The 19836-nt window shown below is 37.4% G+C and overlaps 1 protein-coding gene across 1 annotated transcript in view; it reads right to left on the reverse strand.

Moving 5' to 3' along the window:
- Nucleotides 1-334: 334 nt before the first annotated feature.
- dkk2 (dickkopf WNT signaling pathway inhibitor 2) overlaps nucleotides 335-19836 on the reverse strand; it is a 31808-nt gene continuing 12306 nt past the window's right edge. The window contains exons 2-4 of the mRNA XM_088921798.1: nucleotides 10399-10549; nucleotides 8295-8441; nucleotides 335-684 (exon numbers count right to left, since the gene is read on the reverse strand). Of these exons, the coding sequence (XP_088777924.1) occupies nucleotides 434-684; nucleotides 8295-8441; nucleotides 10399-10549 (549 nt within the window). The 3' untranslated portion in view covers nucleotides 335-433. The remainder of the gene's footprint in view (nucleotides 685-8294; nucleotides 8442-10398; nucleotides 10550-19836) is intronic.

The following is a 19836-nucleotide window of genomic DNA, read 5'->3' on the forward strand; positions in this document are numbered from 1 at the left end:
TAGTTGACTCGACTTAATTGTCTTAATTGACTGTAGGACTGCATGAATATATTTTCCATTTTTGCCTATTTTAAGCAGCCAATGTCCTTAATAAGCCCTGAAAAAGCCTGCGCGAGTGTGACTTTTGAGGAGTGCAGTTTAACACCCTTGCCTGGTGACAGTCAAAGTAAAAGCTTGGCTTTACATGGTTAAATATCTTCCTTGCAGGGCAGAATGGCACTTATAGCAGATAATGTTATTTACACATGGAAGCCACGCAGTAGACTACTTTATTCGCCAACGCTACTGCATCCCGAATACCATAGTTCGTATGTTCCACACCTGTACCGCTGTCCGCAAAGTTCCCTTCCGTGTCCCTATTCACTGCGTCTCTCTCGTCTTAAATATGAGGGTTTTTTTTTCACAGTTAGAAAAGAATGGGCCAAAGGTCCCTCTACACCTTTTGACACATGTGGAGTCTCGATTTGGACGAGGAAGTGGCGTCTTTCCAGATCTTGCAGGAAAGGCCCTTCGCGCATTCGCAGCGCTGGAAGATCTCCAGCCCATGGGTGCCCTTCTTGCGATGTCTGGTACACACCTCGCCCAGCTGCAGGACCGGCTTGCAAATTTTGGTCCAGAAATGGCGGGCACAGCAGTAACCCTCCACACAGTCAGAGGAACGGAGACATCGATCTCCCTCGTGACCTGTCAGAGGGGAAAAAAGAAATACATGTATTAGAATTTGTGTAACAAGTGCACCAGGTTAAAGGAGGACAACCAAATGACGGACTGCAAATACTGTAGATAAAAAGTTTGCCTTCAAAATGGCTTACTGTGAGGCGTAACAGCTGAAAATGAAAGGGTATAATTTACAGACTTATGATAAAGCAGGTTTCATACAATAAAACAACCTGGTTAAGTGGAACAAATGTATAAAAATGGGATAAAACGAGGAAAAACTACAGGATTACAATGGCAGTCTTGCATGAGGATGGTTCTTGCTACTGTTATTGGAAGTGAAGCCTTCCTAAAGGTCATACACTTACTCAGGGCACATTGCAGCTGTGAAGGAGCACGGCTGACAAAGACAAGATGAAAAAAAACAAATCTGGCTTGAATATTATAATTATGATAAAACATGAATGGAAGACTAATGACCCTAATTAATACTTTAAATTACAGGCATATAGTACATATACAAAAATGTATAAATATTTATACAGTAAATATAAAAGGTTTACTTGCATTTGTACAATACACATATGCTATTTTTTTGTAATGTGCCATGTACTTTAACTCTGAAATGACAGAAGTTTCCAATTAGCATTCATAAGGGTTGCTGCTCACAGTAAAACTAACAAACTACTTCAATTAACCTTGTTTAAACTGAGAGGAATTTCTTGTTAAAACAAAAATGTAGATGAGACTTTTTTCAGATACAGTACAAAAATACCCAAAACATTTTTTGAACCGAATACATTGAAAAGGAAGCTTTTAGAAGTTCAGAGAACATTTTTATTTAATACATCTCAGGCTGCATACAGTATCACTAATTGCTTAATTAATTGCTTAATTATTGTTGGTTCAGTAACTCAGCCAAAACCTATTTATCATGATGTAGAGTCAAAACATATTAAAAAGTTTCTGTGGTGCAGCTGAGGGAACAGCAGCCTGCCAATGAGGACAAACCTGAAAGCACTACTCCTCCCACAAGGAATAAGCCAGGGTGCTGCTTCAAGGGTGCAGATGCATTGGTGAGTGAAAGTGGGCAAAATTCAAAATTTGACCTTCTCCCAAATTTCTGCTTAAAAACATCATTTATTTCTCTATTACATACGTATCTCCTGAGTTTCCAAATCCCTAATATCAGTACAAGTTAAAAGGGAATGGTGGCCAAGGTAATGTAAATAGCTTATTTTCAAACTGATTTTCAAAACTTCTGGGTTCGTGGCTATGTCCAAATATGAAACAAATACACTCCCTCCCCCAACCATGAATTATCAACTGTCATATCAATATAAAATGGAATGAGGTTGATTGCCCAGATAAGGTCAAAAACCTCAACCCACCTACCAGTGGCAAATCTACAGACCCATGACTTTCTCATTTGCCAGAGGCCTCTTGATTCTACCAAGTGGAATCCTGCCATCAAGTTCTGGTTTTGTAATTTTCAATTTGTCAAATGATGCAGAGTTTGCTTCACTCCAGACAGATGACAATTAAAATGAAAAATGAGAATTCATTCTTTTTAAGTTTTGTGAAATATGGAGAGTCAAAAGTGAATCATAAAGTAAAAATGAGACAACACACCAGGATACATCACAGGATACTAAATCTACAAGGATATAAATACTCTAAATCTATAGAGGTAAAAATAGCAGCTTTCACACAAAAAAGAATTGCATTTATTCATGGAAAAGGACAGTCATCTTTTGATATCTTGTTAAGAACATCATAATTAAAATTATAACAAGGTTTTTAAGGTTTTATCTTTTTAAATAAATCTAATTAAGTCTTCATTAATTATTTAACACCATTATAGATTACAGTTCTAGCCTAAGTTTTAGCCTCCCCTAGTACCATATACTGTACAGTACTAGATATATTATAACATCTTTGTTATTAACAAAAACATCAATAAAACATAACCAAAACACCTCTATTCATGAGAAGCAAACATGAGATTGTAGTAGCCAATGCCTATCATACAGTACATATGAAAAAAAATATAATTCACTTATTGCCAGTTTTGTCTTGCTAATAACGTTATTTGTTCCCCTGTGCACAGCCGTGAAGTTAAAATATTACTTTTTGTATTATAAAATACACATCTGTCAGGATAACTGAATTACATTTGGTGATCACCAAAGAATGTTTCTGCATAAAGAATGAAAAATTCTGAGGAAAAAGCAAAGAATAATGTCTAAGTCTAAGACAGATCAGCAATGTACTGTACATGAATGAGCAAAGTAAATTGAGATCTTATAAATCCTGCCCTAAGTTATGTGTTCAATTTCAGCCTCTTATCAAACCTATATTCCTTGCATATTCTTGTGCACTCATGAAAACAGCTCTGCCTCAACATTAAAACCAAATTCCTTGATGGATCTTTAACACATAACTGTTTAAATAAAGCAAATTTTCCTCAATTGTTTTCTAATTAATTCTCAGTTAAGCAGAACATGATATTCCTTTTAGCCAGTTTACATGGTTGTTTCAAAGGTCATAATTAGTAAAGAAAATATTTATTAAAGATGTTAATCAGTCATGCATCTTTTCCATGAAATTATATGGTATTTTTTTCTCCTGCCAAAGGCTATTTCACACGCGACAAGAGGCTCCAACATCCTTGAGAAACACATGCTTTCCTGTCCAGCTTGCTTAAATAAAACAAGAATCAATACCACATTAAAGAGATTAGTATCAGCCCTGAGCGTCTTTCTAAACAGGGGCTTCAATTAAAGATGGATTTTATACAATTTTTCATATATTCATGCAGTTATGATTTCTGCACAATCAATTCTGTTCTTCCCTGCTTTGACCCTGTACAGAGCAGTAATGTTGCCCTAAGTCTACATCAAAGCTTCCTGTTACCAAAGATTCCTCTTCTTTTTGGTATACTGTAGATCCACTGCCTCACCAGCTGGCTTGAATCGCATTCATGACCGTCTACATGCATCAGTTCTTCAAAGCACAAAAATGTCACTCATCGCTGAATGAAACACACTACTTCTATTTCTCCTGCCAACTCATGTGTTCTCTGGCCCACAGAAGATGGCAGTTTCATCTCTTATCTGTCAGCATGTAACCCCAAAATAGCCTCCAAACATGTACTGTGGATCATTTGTATGCAAACAGTGCTATAGTCTTCCTGCTGATGCACAGGTTATTTCCTCTTGGAATGTCTCATGCTGCAGCCACTGCAGTCTGAAAACAATTACACAGATGGATCAAATAGATATGAGGGTCCCAGCCCAATGCCGTAACTATCTGTCTTCACAGAGATGGTGTCCTGCTTTGTCTGGGCTAGTCTACTGAATGTTGAAGAAGAATCTTAACTTTAAGAACAGCTATTTATGTACAGTACATTCTTAATCAACTCAATATGACAACTGTAACTTAATTCAAAAACCGAACACTAAGCACCTTACATATTCATGAAATTACATGAATTGATCCCAGTATTTTTATCTCAAGCAATTATATAATAAACACATTTATTGGCTCACATTTTAAAAGACAGTTAATTATGACAAAGCCATGACACATAATACTGTAATAGCATGTCAACATTTTACTTCTGTTTGTCATGTTTTATGTGGGCTGTCTTTATCTTTTGGAACTCCTCTGCAATTCTAGATCTCACATATGGGTCACCTCTCAGAGAAAACTGCAAGGTCACTCTCCTTTTTCGGTGATTATTGTTCCACCTTCCACTGACACACAGTCAACACTAGTGCTTTAAAATAAACTAAGGTGTACCCCATTTCTTATTCTCTTCATCTTAACTCTTAAAATCAGTTGACATTGGATAATTCAAGTCCATGTCGCCCATTTGCAATATTCACAAAAATAATTCCTTCACCTCTGGAGACACTGCAGCATTGAACTTGTCTTAAAACCCAATGCATAGTTTTCAATCTTTACTTCACTAATCATTAATCAGTTTACGAGCCACTGGGGCATTGAACTCAACATCACCCTTCATGCTGATTTCTTCATCTTCACTAGCAACCACAATTTTATTTCTGGTTGATCCTGTTTGGCCAGGGACACCACTCTAGATTTTTTTCTCAATATTCTGCTGCTACAGTACACTGAAAAATTATATCCGGCTCTTTCAAATCCCAGTGCCTCCCATCACCCTAGCTTGGTCAGTCCACCCTGTTCCTCCACAGCACACCTAACCCTCATTGAGCCTGGCCAACACAATGGCCACCTGTTCAGCACTTATGACATCCCTTAGCACAAACCTAAGCTGCATTTTCTTGAGGATTCCTAAAATGCGGATTCTTTCAGGTCTGTAAGCTGTTAGGATAGCCTAGTCTCCTGATGTAGACAGAAACCCTTTCCCTCCTAGCTTTTCTATTAACTGGCCCAGACTGCTGCCTAATTCCAAGCAGAAACTATCCTCTTATCTTGCCAATGCTTCCCCCTCCTGTAGAATTTAATTCCTTCTGAGTGCTAATTACTCCATAAGACAAGGTGTACCTCTGTGTGTTTAACTGGTAAACATACCATTCTTAGTCAAATTCCATCCACCCATGTTCTAACCACTTCTTCCAATTCAGGGATGCAGGGGAGCTGGAGTCTATCCCAGCAGGCAACAGGTGCAAGGCAGAGTACACCCTGGTCAGAATGTCACCCCAACACAAGGCAACCGCAGACACACACTCACACCATTATCACTTTTCCCAGAAGCCAGTTAATCTACCAGTATGTTTTTGGACAGTGGGATGAAATCAGAGCACCCAGGAAAAAACTCACACAAACATGGAGAGGACATTTAAACTCCATGGAGACAGAACCCCAGGTCTGGAATTGAACAAGGGGGCCTCAGCATTGCAAGGCAGTCCCAATACTGACTACTATGCTACTGTACGCCCCAGTCAAGTTCCATTTTTCTTATATTTTCTAATTTGAGTATGGATTTTAAAGATGTTTTTTTTTCCTATATAGAATAATCAGATCTGACATACTTTTGGAAAGGATATCTGTGGTGAATGTGACGTACTGTATGAATATAAAAGGAGCAGTGGTCATGGCTCAGGACATACAAGTGGAAGGTTATGGGTTCAAATTTCACATGCTGGGGTAATTCACTCAGATTGAGACAATGGTGCCCATCTGTAAAAACAGGTATAAGTTATTTAAAGTATAAGCCAAATAAATTAATAATAAAGAATGTAACATTTTTCACAAAAAAAAATACATCCATCTATTCGTTTTAAATTTTCTTGTTTTGCTGCGACTCATGGCATGTTATATATTGGATGTATCCCTTGAAATGTTGCGGTATTACTTTAATGAAAAGTCATATACTGTAACTGACAGATTCTGGGAGTGAAATCAACTTTAAATTCTAATTTCTTCAACAAAATTGTCAAAATTTAATCACCAGTAAGCAAAGATTGTAGCACATTTCCAGTACTCATGAAAATAATGACTTAGATGACATATAGTATAAACCATTTGGTTGAAAATTCAAATTAGATAACTGTTGCATTTTTATGAGGAAAAGGATAAAACAAAATTGCCAGAAATAGTTGTCAGTATTTCATCAGAATGCTATATAAGCTTTCATTATATGGCACCACCAGCTAATAAACATCTCTAAAGAAGCTTATTTGCTTATAATTAATATATTTTACTTCTTAAAAGATGTTTTGAGTAGGATGGGCTCAGTTTTCCAATTAGACTCCTTAAAGGGATGTTTTGCAATAACATGCTTAAACAGCATGGAAAAAAAAACAACTTTGAACAAAGAATACTACAGGGGTACCTGATTCAAGTATTCAAAATGCTCAGGGGTATTTATAAAGTCAGTCCTATGGACTTCTACCAAATCAACAATGAAACATGAACCAGAAGACACAAGAGTAAACTGTGTATTAGAAAGGAATATGGAACAAGTTACCCAACCATGCTGATGAAACCAAAAACCTGGCTTTTCTTTTAAGAAATAACTGGTTGCAATCCTTGGGTCAAGTAGCAATAAGAAACCAAACAGCTAGATGGGCCAAATGTACCCCTCTCATTTGTAATCTTTCTTATGTTCTTATGTTGGAGATAATTACCAATACAACGTGTAAATTGAAGATTGTCCTTCTACCTGACTGCATTCCGGTGTAATTTTCAAAGGGTTTCAGCATTACACTCAATTTCACAATAAGAAAGAAACACCCCTGCTCCTTGAGGTCCTTCATCATTTTCAACCTGCCATCATCTATATACTACAGTATTTCCTACCGTTTTTTCACTCTGTATTGCATATTTCATTTGTTATGTCATGCTTAAAAAGAAATCATTAGAACTGCTTATTTATTTATTTTTTTTAAAAAAAGAGATGCATCAGTTTTTGATTATATATGATACAGGATGCCATTTGCTGCTAGTAAGTGTACATGACTTTTATATGGGGTGCAGAAACAACATTGTAATGTGGTTATGTCTGCACCCCATGCCGTGTTAACAGCTCAAGGGTCCGATGACATAACGGCAGTAGATAATTACTAAAATAGTTGGGGACTGGCGCCACCTTCACAATATGTTGTTAATAACCATGACTAACAGGAGATAATGATTCAGCTAGGGTCATGTGTAAAAGGGTCACTGGAAAAGGAGAAAAGCAGAGAAGCTCCTCTGTGGTGATTTTACCAGTGGTTATCTGGATTTTTCATAGGTGTGCAGTTTTATTCATTTTAAAGATAGGCTTAAACACCTATATGACGTTTAGCCGATAGTTGATATAATAATAATTGCTTATAGCGCTTTTCTGGACACTCCACTCAAAGAGCTTTACAGGTAATGGAGACTCCCCTCCACCACCACCAGTGTGCAGCCCCACCTGGATGATGCGACGGCAGCCATAGTGCGCCAGAACACTCACCACACACCAGCTATCAGTGAGGAGGGATAAGTCAGGATCATATGATGTGGTGTGTCTAAGACACACTTTGACAAACTGTTTTCTGTACAACCAGTATTATCTCATTATTACATTAGGAACTACATTCAGTTTAGTCATTCTTTCTGTGTGGGAAATCAAGGGCATAAGACAATCTGTCCCCATTGTATGTCCCCGACATACTGTATGAACACAGCCATGTATAAACATCTAAAAAGAAAACATTCTACCCACAATATTTATATCATTGCTCCTTTTGTACACATTGTACAATTATTTAGTGTTCTAACAAATTGAGTGACATACAGTACACTATAGTATACTGGGGATACTACTAAGGGATATTACAGAAATTAATCACTTACTGTATCTATCTGGAAAAGATCTGACAAGTGAAGACTAACTTACATCTCCAGACCACTGGGTCCTGACGGGGGAGGTGGAGAGAGATATTAATGCTTAAATCTATTTCAGGAGCGAACAGAGTCTCTTGAAAAATGTTCTCTTGAACATCTACTACACTTGCATTTCAACACGTCTCAAAAATAGGCAGACACTTTTGCATTTAAAAAAAAGTAAATCCGCTCTCAGCTCCTACTATTTCGGGAATCAGCAACATTTCAACAATAGCACTTGGTTTCCGATACGGTCACAAGGGAGAGTGGAAGACAGAGCATCTGACACCAACCTTTCACATGCGGTAACTTGGACTGTGCCTTCCCAGTCTTTGGCCAGCCCTTTTCCTTAGTGGAAAGCTGTCCAGTCTTCTTGTTGTGCCCCTCTACTGTGGTGATATGTGGTGCAAGGACAGTTTCGGTGATAGGAATGCAAATGTCTGCAATCAAAAAGATGAAAAGAAAAACATTGGTCTGAATTCTCTCCGCTGTCCATCTCTCTTTCTGGAACTCTACACACTGAGCACTCATAGAGATCTAAAGTGTTTTTGTGAGCTGCATTCTAAGCCTGCTGTTTTGTCAAAGGTGTTCAGACTCTAAATATGAACAAATGTTGATTTGAAATATTTTTCAGCTGCATTTGCAGAGGAAACCAGTCATTCCTCAGACTGGTATGTGTTCCGCTACTATACACGTAATGTACTTTCGGAGATACTCTAACTGTCTGAAAAACTAAGAGATGCCATAACCGGGTTCATTATGCAAAGCATAAACTTCCAACAGACGTTTGTCATACAGGAATTTGATACTGTTTCTATGGGGTGAATATGACAGACATTCACACAGACTGGTTTACGTGGAGCAAGATATCTCAGGAATATGTTCAGAGATCAAACTGAGGGAGCTTGGCACTAGAGCATTCAGTGAAATGTGGAAACAGTGAACTGTTTAAATGTCATCAGTCTAACAAATTGAGAGAGAGAAATGGAAAGTGATTAACTTTAGAGAGAAGGATGATTAGAAACTGATGATTCTTTTAACAGCATTCATTGGTAACATCTGACAAAACCTTTGGTAGTGTAGTTACTGTGCAGTTTGCAGCACATTTTTAATTAAAGCAAAAATAAATACTTTGGATTTAATTAAAGGCATTCTTACCAAGATGTATTGCCAAATTATTGGTTTTGTGTGTCTTCACTACTATATCCTAGATTGGATTTTCACCCTACTGGTACAGTAAGTGAAGGGTTTACTACAGTACATTTAAGATAAAAATACTGAAGTCTATCATTCGTCATACACATGAGATAATCCACATGAAAAAACAAGAGCATCCTGGAAAAATACAATTTTTTGATGGCTCACAGCTGTCTCAAATAGATCATTTTTCACTAAAAATGTGTTTTGTTTATTTTATTGCCTAGCATCATGTTAGGTCAGATTTTGCTCCAGAACAGAAATAATACAAAATGACAGGGGCAGAATATTTTTTGCTCGTTTTATACACTGACTGCGATTTATGTCTGTATGTTCTGTAGATCACCTTCTGCGTTTGCTTTTCAGCTTATTTTTGTCACATGAGATGTCTGTCCTCAGAAATTACTTCTTGAAGCTGACGAGAAATAAATGTTTTGAGGACACAAATCCTTACCGTGAAAACTCAATATTGTGGTGCAAAAAGATGCCTCCCAAAAGACAAATATAGAAAACAAACAGAAAACATTGCTTTTAGAACTCCTTTCCCTCAGCCCAGACCAGATTCTTGCCAAATAGTGAGGTCACACGATTTCTGATCATTTACAGTACGTGATGTAACATCTTAGGTTATAATTGGCTGGTCTATAAGACAGTTCCCAATTTGTATTGCCAGATGCATTTTAAGAAAGTTAAAGCAGTATTAAAAATGCTATTTATGCCCATGATCATGTTGTTTTCCTTGTTTATATTTACTTTACACTTACAAAATCTATAAAGTGTAGTCCTACATTTTAAATGCTTTTGATCGTGGTATGCCATGGCATTCTTTCATAAAGTGCATCAGAAATATTCATTATTTTGCCTGGTGTTTCATCATACAGAGACGGATACTTAGTGTCAAGTGGTTTTTGGTTCTGAATTTCTCTTTCTTTTCCATGTCAGTCCTTCACTTTCAGCTTTGAGAAATCATTTACTCAGCCATTTTATGCAAAAATAAAATGGTAAGTGAGAAAATAGGAAGACAGAATCTGTCACTGCTGAATTACATCCAGTAAACAATATGGTATTTCCAGTGACAAGTATGTAAACAATCATTAAAGACTAATACATGAGTTGTGTGAGGCATAAACTCTTTTCCATCATCAGACGGAGGAGTGTTTCCTTTTTGCGTTCTGGTAACTAAAAGCAATATGGACGTACAATTACTGCAGTGATTGCCTGGGCAGCACATGTTATCTCTGTGGCAGCGTTTCTTCTTTCTTCTGCAAGCCAGGCATCTGGAGGGAGCATGTTGAGGACTGTGGCAGTAGCTCCCGATGTCACATTCCTTATCGCTGCTGCAAAGATAAACCTAGAATTGGAAAAAGAAAGGGACAGAAAATATGAGTCACACATGCTAAGGAATGGTAATGAGACAAACTGCACTGTTTTGCATTTTTTTGCCCCAGGGGCTTGGTGCTGGGGTCCTGTCTGGGGCCAGCCATACAAAACAACTTATGGACAAAATGATTGTGTGAAATAGCACACTTGTGGATATCCTCAAGCATGGGTATTGACGATAAGTTAACTTGCCCAGGACACTCAAATTCAAAAGAAAATTAAGTGGACAAACTAAGGTAAAAACACAACTGAATGTGCTTTATGTTGCTGGCCAATAGCTCACAACAGACCTTGTTTTGAAAAAAAAACTTGGCTCTGCTCTCTGTAATCCCTCATTCCTGAGGGCCCGTCTGCATTCTAGCCTTGCTGACATTTTCACACCGAGATCGCTTTTTCATCTCTGCTCCAAGTACATCTTCTATGGCATTCTCCCCTCACCCCTGGCAGAGGTGTGCTTGCTATCAGCATTTTTGCCAAGTGCTTCATATGTTTCATACTAAACTACAGTATTTAAGTGAAGAGATTCTCATCTCAGTAGCTATCAGAAGCTGTCAGTCATGCTTCACTATTTCGTCTCAACGTTTCTGTCTGCGAATAAAAGGCTACAAAACTATAAAATACATGTGAAAATAAGGTATGGTAGTTATACTTCTGGAGCAACCTTTAAATATAACAGAAATTACTATATAGCATTTTCAGGGAGCATGGCAGCAATCCATTCATGTTGAAAATTATCACACAAAATCAATTTTACAGTATTATAATATTACAGGAATCCCTTAGTATCATTTTGTAATATGTTACTACAGCCACTGGATATGATCAGAATATTCTGTGATGCCAGTTGATAAATATCATCTTCATTTCATATGAATCAGATGTGTAGAATACAGCTATTCTCTAACTATTCCCAAGCAATCAAGGAATATAGTACATGCTGTATGATGGGCAGATATAATATTTTTTCTTGAACCAATCTCAACAATAACAATTGACCGGTCGAATCTGGATGTACCACCTTGTTAATTATAGATGTAGGTTACAATCCTGTCAGATTTAAATGGGTTCGTATTATCACAGGAGAACTACTCCAGGAATGTTATACAACAGGAAAAGTACTACAGGGCTGATGTAATAGGAAATGCCATGTGGCATATTGGAACTGTTTACCACAGGAACTTTTACAGCATTCCACAGGAGTACTAAGGTAACTCTTGTGGTAAAATGTCCCAGAACACTTTATAGCTTCTTGTATTTTCTTGTGGCCGTAACACCTTTTGACATTTTCACAAGGGCTGTTTCCCTGACTCTTTTCTTTACAAACTTTAACTGCTATTGTCACAAAAGTGTCCAAATGATCAAAGAACAATATGAATATAAGGACACAAGAAAGGTTAAAAACAAGAGCAAGTCATTCAGGCCAGCTAGCGCATTTGGTAGTTAGTAGTTCGCTGATCCAAACATATCAATCGGTTGTTTCTTTAAAAAAAAACATCAACAGCGTCTTGGCTTCAGCTACATGGCTGGATAGCCAGCACCCTACTCCCACCAGCCTTTGGGTAATAAGGCATATAGATAAAAGAAACAGAGGATATTGAACAAGTAATGTTTTACTGTTGTTTGACTGGTGCCTTCTGAAAGAACAGACAAAAATTAGGAAAAAGTTCTGTTTTAGAGAACCCAATTTCTCCACCACATAGAATACAATTTAGGACTGTGGATTTCTCTCATGGGCACAGGAAACATTGACAAGTTTTGCATTCTGTTTGCAATGTAGGGCTTCATGGATCTGCTGATCTAAATCTAAAATAAAATTTTAGCAACCATGGAAGCATTTTGTGCTGGTTCTATTAAAAGTGAAAACTGATATATGGCCAATTTATTAAGCTATAAAAAGGATAGTGTACTAAAAGATTAATACACATGTAGAGAAAATCAGGATGTACAAGTGTTGTTAAAAAAACAGGTTAAACTGGAATTGATTAGCATACTAAACAGTTTTCTTTACAATTTGTTTCATATCTTTTAAAATTACAATGTGTTAAAATACACATCAATGTTTTACCTGAGACTGTGGGAGTAAGTTATATGTTAACTATTGAGTACGCATACTGTAGAAAGCTCTCGAGGCTAACAAAAACTACTCAGATCATAATTGTACACTGATGGCCACTGTACAGTAGTTCTGTAGATAGACACGGACATCAGTCCTCATTATGTTTCCATCACTGTATCAGCATTATTTAGCTTTAGAAGTAGCTAAATTCTATCGCTGAAGAGAGTCAAGATACATCAATTCCCGTTACATTCATGCATTCATTTCCGATGAAACATAACTTTTCTTTTAACCTGTACAAAGGGTTTTATTTGGCCACAACAGCATTACTATCACTAACTTCATGAAAATGTTAGTTATTTCATCTTTTTAATATTTACTAACAATTTAAATATATTTTAAATAATTTTGCTAAATAATTAAATAACCTAAAACACCACTTTTGCCACAATTTGTGTGATATACTCTACAAATCACCTAGTCTCCATTCACTGCAGAGAATGGTGAATGTGGCCCAGAAGATCATCGGCTGCGGTCTCACTGAGATTAAACAGCTCTATGAGGACCGCTGCCGTGGTAGAATTCTGGCCATCACAGAGGACAGTCACCACCCCGGGCATGAGCTCTTCACCCCACTGCCCTCAGGCAAGAGATACAAGAGCATACGGACACTTACAGTACCACCAGATTCCTCAATAGCTTCTATCCACAAGCAGTGCGATTGGCGAACACATTTAGCCATGCCCCTCTGACCACACCTGTACCATCTACCTCATTATGATTTCTTATTTATTGCACATCTCCAGTCATTGTTTACAGGCCTGCATTGTTTACATTCAAACTGTTTACTTGTTTATGTGTATATTGTCTACTGTTATATTGTCTACTGTTTGTTTGTATATTGTCTTGATGCACTGTCTGCACTTTGTGTTTTTACAATCGAGAGACTTTCTGTAAGCAAGAATTCCATTGTACCAGTACGTGTACCGGTTACATATGGCAATAAAGTTCAAGTCTTACCTACACCTCATGTCTCCATTGTGACAGCCCAACTTCAGTATCTGCATGAGTAACATGACTGCTGTCTTAATCACTTAGGCACCCCACTCTGTCCAGTCCCTTGTCTGACCCTCTGCCTCCTGTTAACCCAACTTCAGCTGGCAGTCCGGTTTTACCTTTCCTTGGTCTTCTACCGACATGTCCATTCATTCTACTTTCTTAACCCCACATGGCTGAACTAGCTGCCTACATAGTAATACTGAACCATACAGCACCTTCTGGTACCCACAGAGAAGTCAGCTTTTCATACTGTACTGTCTTTCTGCCATAGGATCAACAAAGTGATATTACCTGCACTGCAGTTCTTGACATGACACCAAAGAGCAACATTCAAAAGATTACAAACTAGAGGAGACAATTTGGTCTTTTGGTCTCTAATAGCTTAAGAATCTTATGCTGACTGTCACGACTATAGTCCCCCCTCCTTAAGGGTGCTCCAGCCCTTTCACTAAGACTTTATTCTCTGCACCTGTTCCCTATTCCCAGCCCACCTTAAAAGCCAGGCGCTGACGCTCATCCGGGCTCTGCATCTGATTTCCATATCGTGCGAGTCCGGGACCTGGAAGCGCCTGGTCCCGTTAAGGTTTTAACCTCTGTTCCCGTTCCTGTTCCCCGTCCGCCGGTTCCGACCCGGCCTTCGTGGTTTTTAACTTCTTCTGATGGATCTCCTGGTTTTGGACTTACCCTTGCGTTTTGGATTATCCCTAAGGACTACTCTCTCGGATTGTTCGCCTCGGCCACACCTTCCCCGTGCACCAGCGCACCTTGGACACGCCCCCCTGTCTTCAGCCCCGTATTCCTGCATGACGTTTCCCCAGTGTTCCCCCACTTCTTCAGATTGTGTCGTCCGCATAGGGTCCGGAAAGAACTGTTCGTTACACTGACATCAAGCCATTTCAGGCTGAGCTTCAAAATTGTGGCTGAAGAGCTCCAGACTTATAATCCGTTGTTTAAATAAATATCTCTTGCTTTACAGCCAAAAACAAAAAGCAAATCTATTCTTAGGTACTGTAGCCCTTTTCATAAATAGGCATCCCACAGTGCTTTAACAAGAGTAAAGGCAAGGCAGTGCAAGAATAAATCAGTTTAATCCACATTTAAAAGGGAATTTCTTCAATTGGCTTTTAAAACAATCTAGTGTCCTAGATGATATTGAATATTGAATGAATAGTGAGGTTATATAGTTATTAGATCATTTCTGATGTGAATTGGGAAGGTACTCCATAAAGAGAGGGCATAGCAGCTGAAAGGCTTAAAGAAATTACTTTAAACACTGCCAGGGCACAGTCCGTAAACCCACATTCTCTTCTCGATGAGTCATCTGGGACCTGGTCGGTAAGGAGCTCTTGAAGGTAGATGGGTCCTGACCCATGAAGGACTGTATGTATTTTAATTAACTCCATTACATCTACTTGAAAACGTACAGGTAACCAATGCAAAACTCCAGCACTGCAGTGACTTGATGAGAAAAGCCAGTGCCCGTCAGCAGCCTAGCAGCAGCAATGTGAGCAAGCAGGAGCCCGCTGGCTTTGCAGTCTGGCTCATCAACAAATAAAGAGTTACAGCAGACGTCAAGTCGTGAACCTATGAAGGCATAAACCAGCATCTCCAAATCCTTCTTATCTGGCACAATTTTACATTAGCACAATTTCTCAAATGCTAAAAAAATAATTAAAAAATCTAACACATCAGTCACAAGAAATCTCAGGATCCAGAAAATTGTCTGTTCTTGAACCTTGAAGACAGAAAAACTGTTGTCAAAATTACCCTAGAAAAAAAAAATAATTTTAATAAACTGAGTTTAGGGCCAGTCTGCTGGTAGTCATTTTTGGTTACTAATAACAGACAGTTAAACAGTCTGTGAGGATAGAAACTGTCATGTCAGTTTGGCCTGGAAATAACACCTACTGTAGTTCATTGTCAATGACACAGAAACAAAAAGTCAGTTTATATTGTACATCCTTATGATATTGCCTAGTGGTACCCACTGAACGGCACATCTCTGTCCCTTAGATCCCTGAAGTTGAATTCCACATGTCTTCCAGATCTTTATATTATTGCTGATCTTGACAGTGTTAAAAGGTTTGATTTAGTCAGTGCCCAATTCTGAACATCTGACTGAAGTCCCCAAGTAATCTCTGTACCAAGCTAAACAGACTAGTAAAAGCCACCTATTTATCTATCTGTCTGGTCTGTTGCATGAGCGCTGTTAAAGTTTGTTATAGCAAGAAGTATTGCAGTATAATTAATTCTTACAATGTAGTTATTGTTATTATGCACCTTAATTGGTCTGGTTACTCTTCTTGTGTTTACTACTTGTACTACAACTTTTGCTTCACTGTAGTGAATAACTGAAGTTGTTATTTGACATATGCTATCCTGGAGTCTGATAAATGATTCAGCTTAGTTTAGCAACTTAATTGCAGTTACCAATGATTACATATTTCATTTATTTAATGTTGTGAAAGTCGCATAAAGACGCCAGTAAAACTCATTATAGTGATAATTATAATAAATCCCCTCAAATTAGTTTAGAATTATGGAAATTTGGGAACACTATAAATATTCATTTTAAAAGGTAGCACATCTGTTGTATCCGTCTTTCTGTTTGAAGCTCATTATAAACAAACATTGCATTGCGGAGCACTTTGTACCGTAGTTCTGAGCTGCCTGCCAAGCTGATTTTAAAGATATGAACAATAGAGCGCTTTCCATTTCCCAGCAGAAAAGTATGGTTTAGGGTCAAAGTTACTTATGAGCAAGCCTTCCTTTATAAGCACAGTTACTGAATTAAGAGGTAATTGCTTTTAATGCTGGTTATGTTACCCACTGTTTTATTTGGGGCGCCTGTGGCTTTTTTTATGAGATTAGTTCTGTTATGGAAGCAATTAAGTCAAGGTAGAAGGAGACCCTTTCTTCTTATTTTGCTTCAACAATGTGAGGGTTTTGCTTCAATTTTTAATTTATGTCTTCTTCCAGTTGCCACAGTTTACGGTAACAGCTAAATATAAGAGATTCAAAGCAGGTTTGGCACTACTCAGCTACAAAACTATTCCCCATGCACACTAGTAAACAGACAAAATGAGTAAGATTCCAGTTGGATGTTTTAGTTATTAGGCTCCAGAGCTTATTCATTAGGCTGACAGATACAAACTCTGCACACATAGCAACTAAAATCAACAGCGTTGAAGAAAAAGTGATGACAACTGAACTGATTTTCCCCAAAATCATGCTTGCGTAGCCAGTGGAGTTACAGAAATAGTTATCTCAGCTAGAAATGGCATTTTTACATGTTGCATCTATTTGCCTCTTTTGTATTGTTTCAAAACAATTCAAAATAACGCTGTTAAGCACTATGTAGCTCAGTCCAAGCGTGAGAAAAGGCAGAAATACTAATAATCCATCCATTTTCTAACAGCTTCTTCCAATTCAGGATCACAGGGGAGTTGGTGCTATCCCAGCAAGCAACAGGTGCAAGGCAGCTGGACAGGACAGCAGATAAGTGCAGGGCAGTCACACAGACACAAACACATATATGTTACACACACCCATTCCAGGCTCCATTTTCCAAGAAGCCAATTAACCTGCCAGTGTGTCTTTGCACTGTGGGAGGAAACCCACAGGAACACATGGAGAACATAGAAACTTCACACAAATAGCACCGCAGGTCCAGAATTGAGCCCAGGTCTCCTGCGGTGTGAAGCAGCAATGCTAACCCCTGAGCCACCATGCGTCCCGGCCCTTAGCCTCCACTTTTTGATTCAGTCCCTTCACTTGTCAATTCCCCTGCCCCCTCCAAAAAGGCACCAACATAAAATAACAAAAATAACACGCTACATAAATAATTCAAATAGCAGTTTTAGTTGTCAGTTGTCTTCATACTACAGTATATCATGGTTTAAACTGTGGCATTCTGCTATTAAGGTGTTGACAATTTTCACAAAATGAACAACTTAATCTACAGATACTGTACCAAATTCCAGATTAGCATGCCTTTGCTTCCAAAGGATATCCAGTAACTGATCATTCTGAACCTTGACAACTTAAATGTTAAATGTAAATACAGTACAACAATTCAAAACTCATTATCTACAACTCAGGAAACATCTCAAGGTGCAAAATAAAGATATGATTACATCTCCTAAAAGTCTATTGTATATGTACAGTATACGGTCATATAACAAAATATAATGAAACACTAAATTACATTTTTTTCTTTTTATTTACAGTTTATTTCAATTACAAGCTGACAGGCTGATACTGTAGGCACCGGTTATTAACTTGAGCTACATCTCAAGAATGAAAAAGTAAAAAAGCCAAAGTTACAAAGCAAGATAACACAGGAATTTTGCCAAACCATAATGTACCTTGAAGATAAATTGGCAGATTGAGAACAGTAACTTGTTAATTAAATGGGATGATCTGGTTTTAACACAAAAGCTCTGTCATTTTCATTAAAAATAAAACAGTGCTCAAGGCAAAGAGCTTGCTCTAACAAAGACATGATGGCAACTTGTCTCTATGGAAAAAAGGCAGAAAAAACAGAGCCATTCCTAGATAACTTCCTGATCCAATAATTCAAAAAAAATATTCTGAGAAATGTCACAGGACATGGGTACTTTAATGAGTATAGTATCAGTAAGCACTGCTCAGGACAATGACTACCGAAATATGTATATTTTTCTATTTTCAATAACCATGCTACAGAAATATCAACAACAATATTTACTTGATAAAAGGAAAGATCTCCCATGATTAAACTACTATTTACTACAGTACATTGCATACAGTAACACAAAATGGACAATTATTAAATATTGTGATGTAGCATTTCTTATCATGGATTTAGAAATACTTTCCAAAACTCCAAATGCACACAAATAGGCATTTCTACAAAACATATTTTGGATTTAGTTTTAAAAATCAACAAGAAAAATACATTTGAAAATATAATAAATATAATTTTCAGTATAGGCAGATCATGTTGCAATTACTCAAGTACATGGTGAGTACTTTACTTCTTCATTAATTGTAAACTTCTTTCTAATATCTTTCTCCAAAAGCTATTCACTTGTTTCATATCCTCAAGGCTCCTGTCTCACTATATGCTGATAGATCTTTTCAGCCTTGTTGTGACTGTGTGGGAAACATACATATTTCAAAAAACAACAGTCATGAAACCATCTGAGGTCAAATTCCAGGGAAGCACTGTAGCAGTATTTCAGTAAGATTTTGACTACACTACCAGTATAAGTGTGCACTGTATATGGAATTCTTTTTTATGATAATATCTGTAAAGAAAATGCACTATTTGTCTAACCTAGCCACCATTATTTTTATGCAATCCTTGAGATACATGAATATTTTATTTTCCTCGTGTAATGTATTAAAAACAACAGAATAAGAAGATCAGTAAAAACGTTTGCCAGAAAAGTTCTTTAAAGAATGTATAATATACTTTACAGCTACAGTGTATTCAGGAACTATCCAGGAAATGTCTACTGTATTCACAGATATATTGGAAAATCTTACTGAAATACTACCTAAAAACGAAAATTATACATCTGAACAGTTGCATCACACAAAAATCATAATCATTTGAAAAGAAAATATATTAGTCAATAGATTTTTGACGTTATTTTCTCATGACACTGAAAAGGAGTGTACCGTAAAAGAGTCCAAGTGTTATGACTATGTACTGCATCTACTCTTTAATTATGCTTCATAAGGAAATACAGTCAAAGATTTCTAGAAATGAATGCAGACTGAAATAATCAGAATTAAAAGGCTTGTGCTTACTCCAAAAAGAATGTCCAAAGCAGAAGAAAAATACATGTAGAAAGATCGTTTGGGCAAAAAGGGAGTTATTTCTTTTCAATCAGCACAAAGCTTGATTTCAAATTTATATCAGCTCACTTCAATATAAAAGAAAAAAAAGTGGAGATATCTTTTAAAAGCTAGTGTGATGTACAAGGTTGTGTGTTGAAAATGTTTTGCTCAATAAAGAAACTTTCAGTACAATTGCAATGGAAACCCAGCCACGGAGTTCTGGGAAAGGAAACTTTTAAAACATTAATTTTCCTTTAGAAACAGAAGTACATTTGAAAACAATGAGGAGAGAGACAAAATGCAGTAGTCCCAGA

Source organism: Atractosteus spatula, chromosome 1 (genome assembly GCF_055471065.1).
Source record: "Atractosteus spatula isolate fAtrSpa1 chromosome 1, fAtrSpa1.hap1, whole genome shotgun sequence".
In the NCBI taxonomy this organism is placed as follows: Eukaryota; Metazoa; Chordata; class Actinopteri; order Semionotiformes; family Lepisosteidae; genus Atractosteus; species Atractosteus spatula.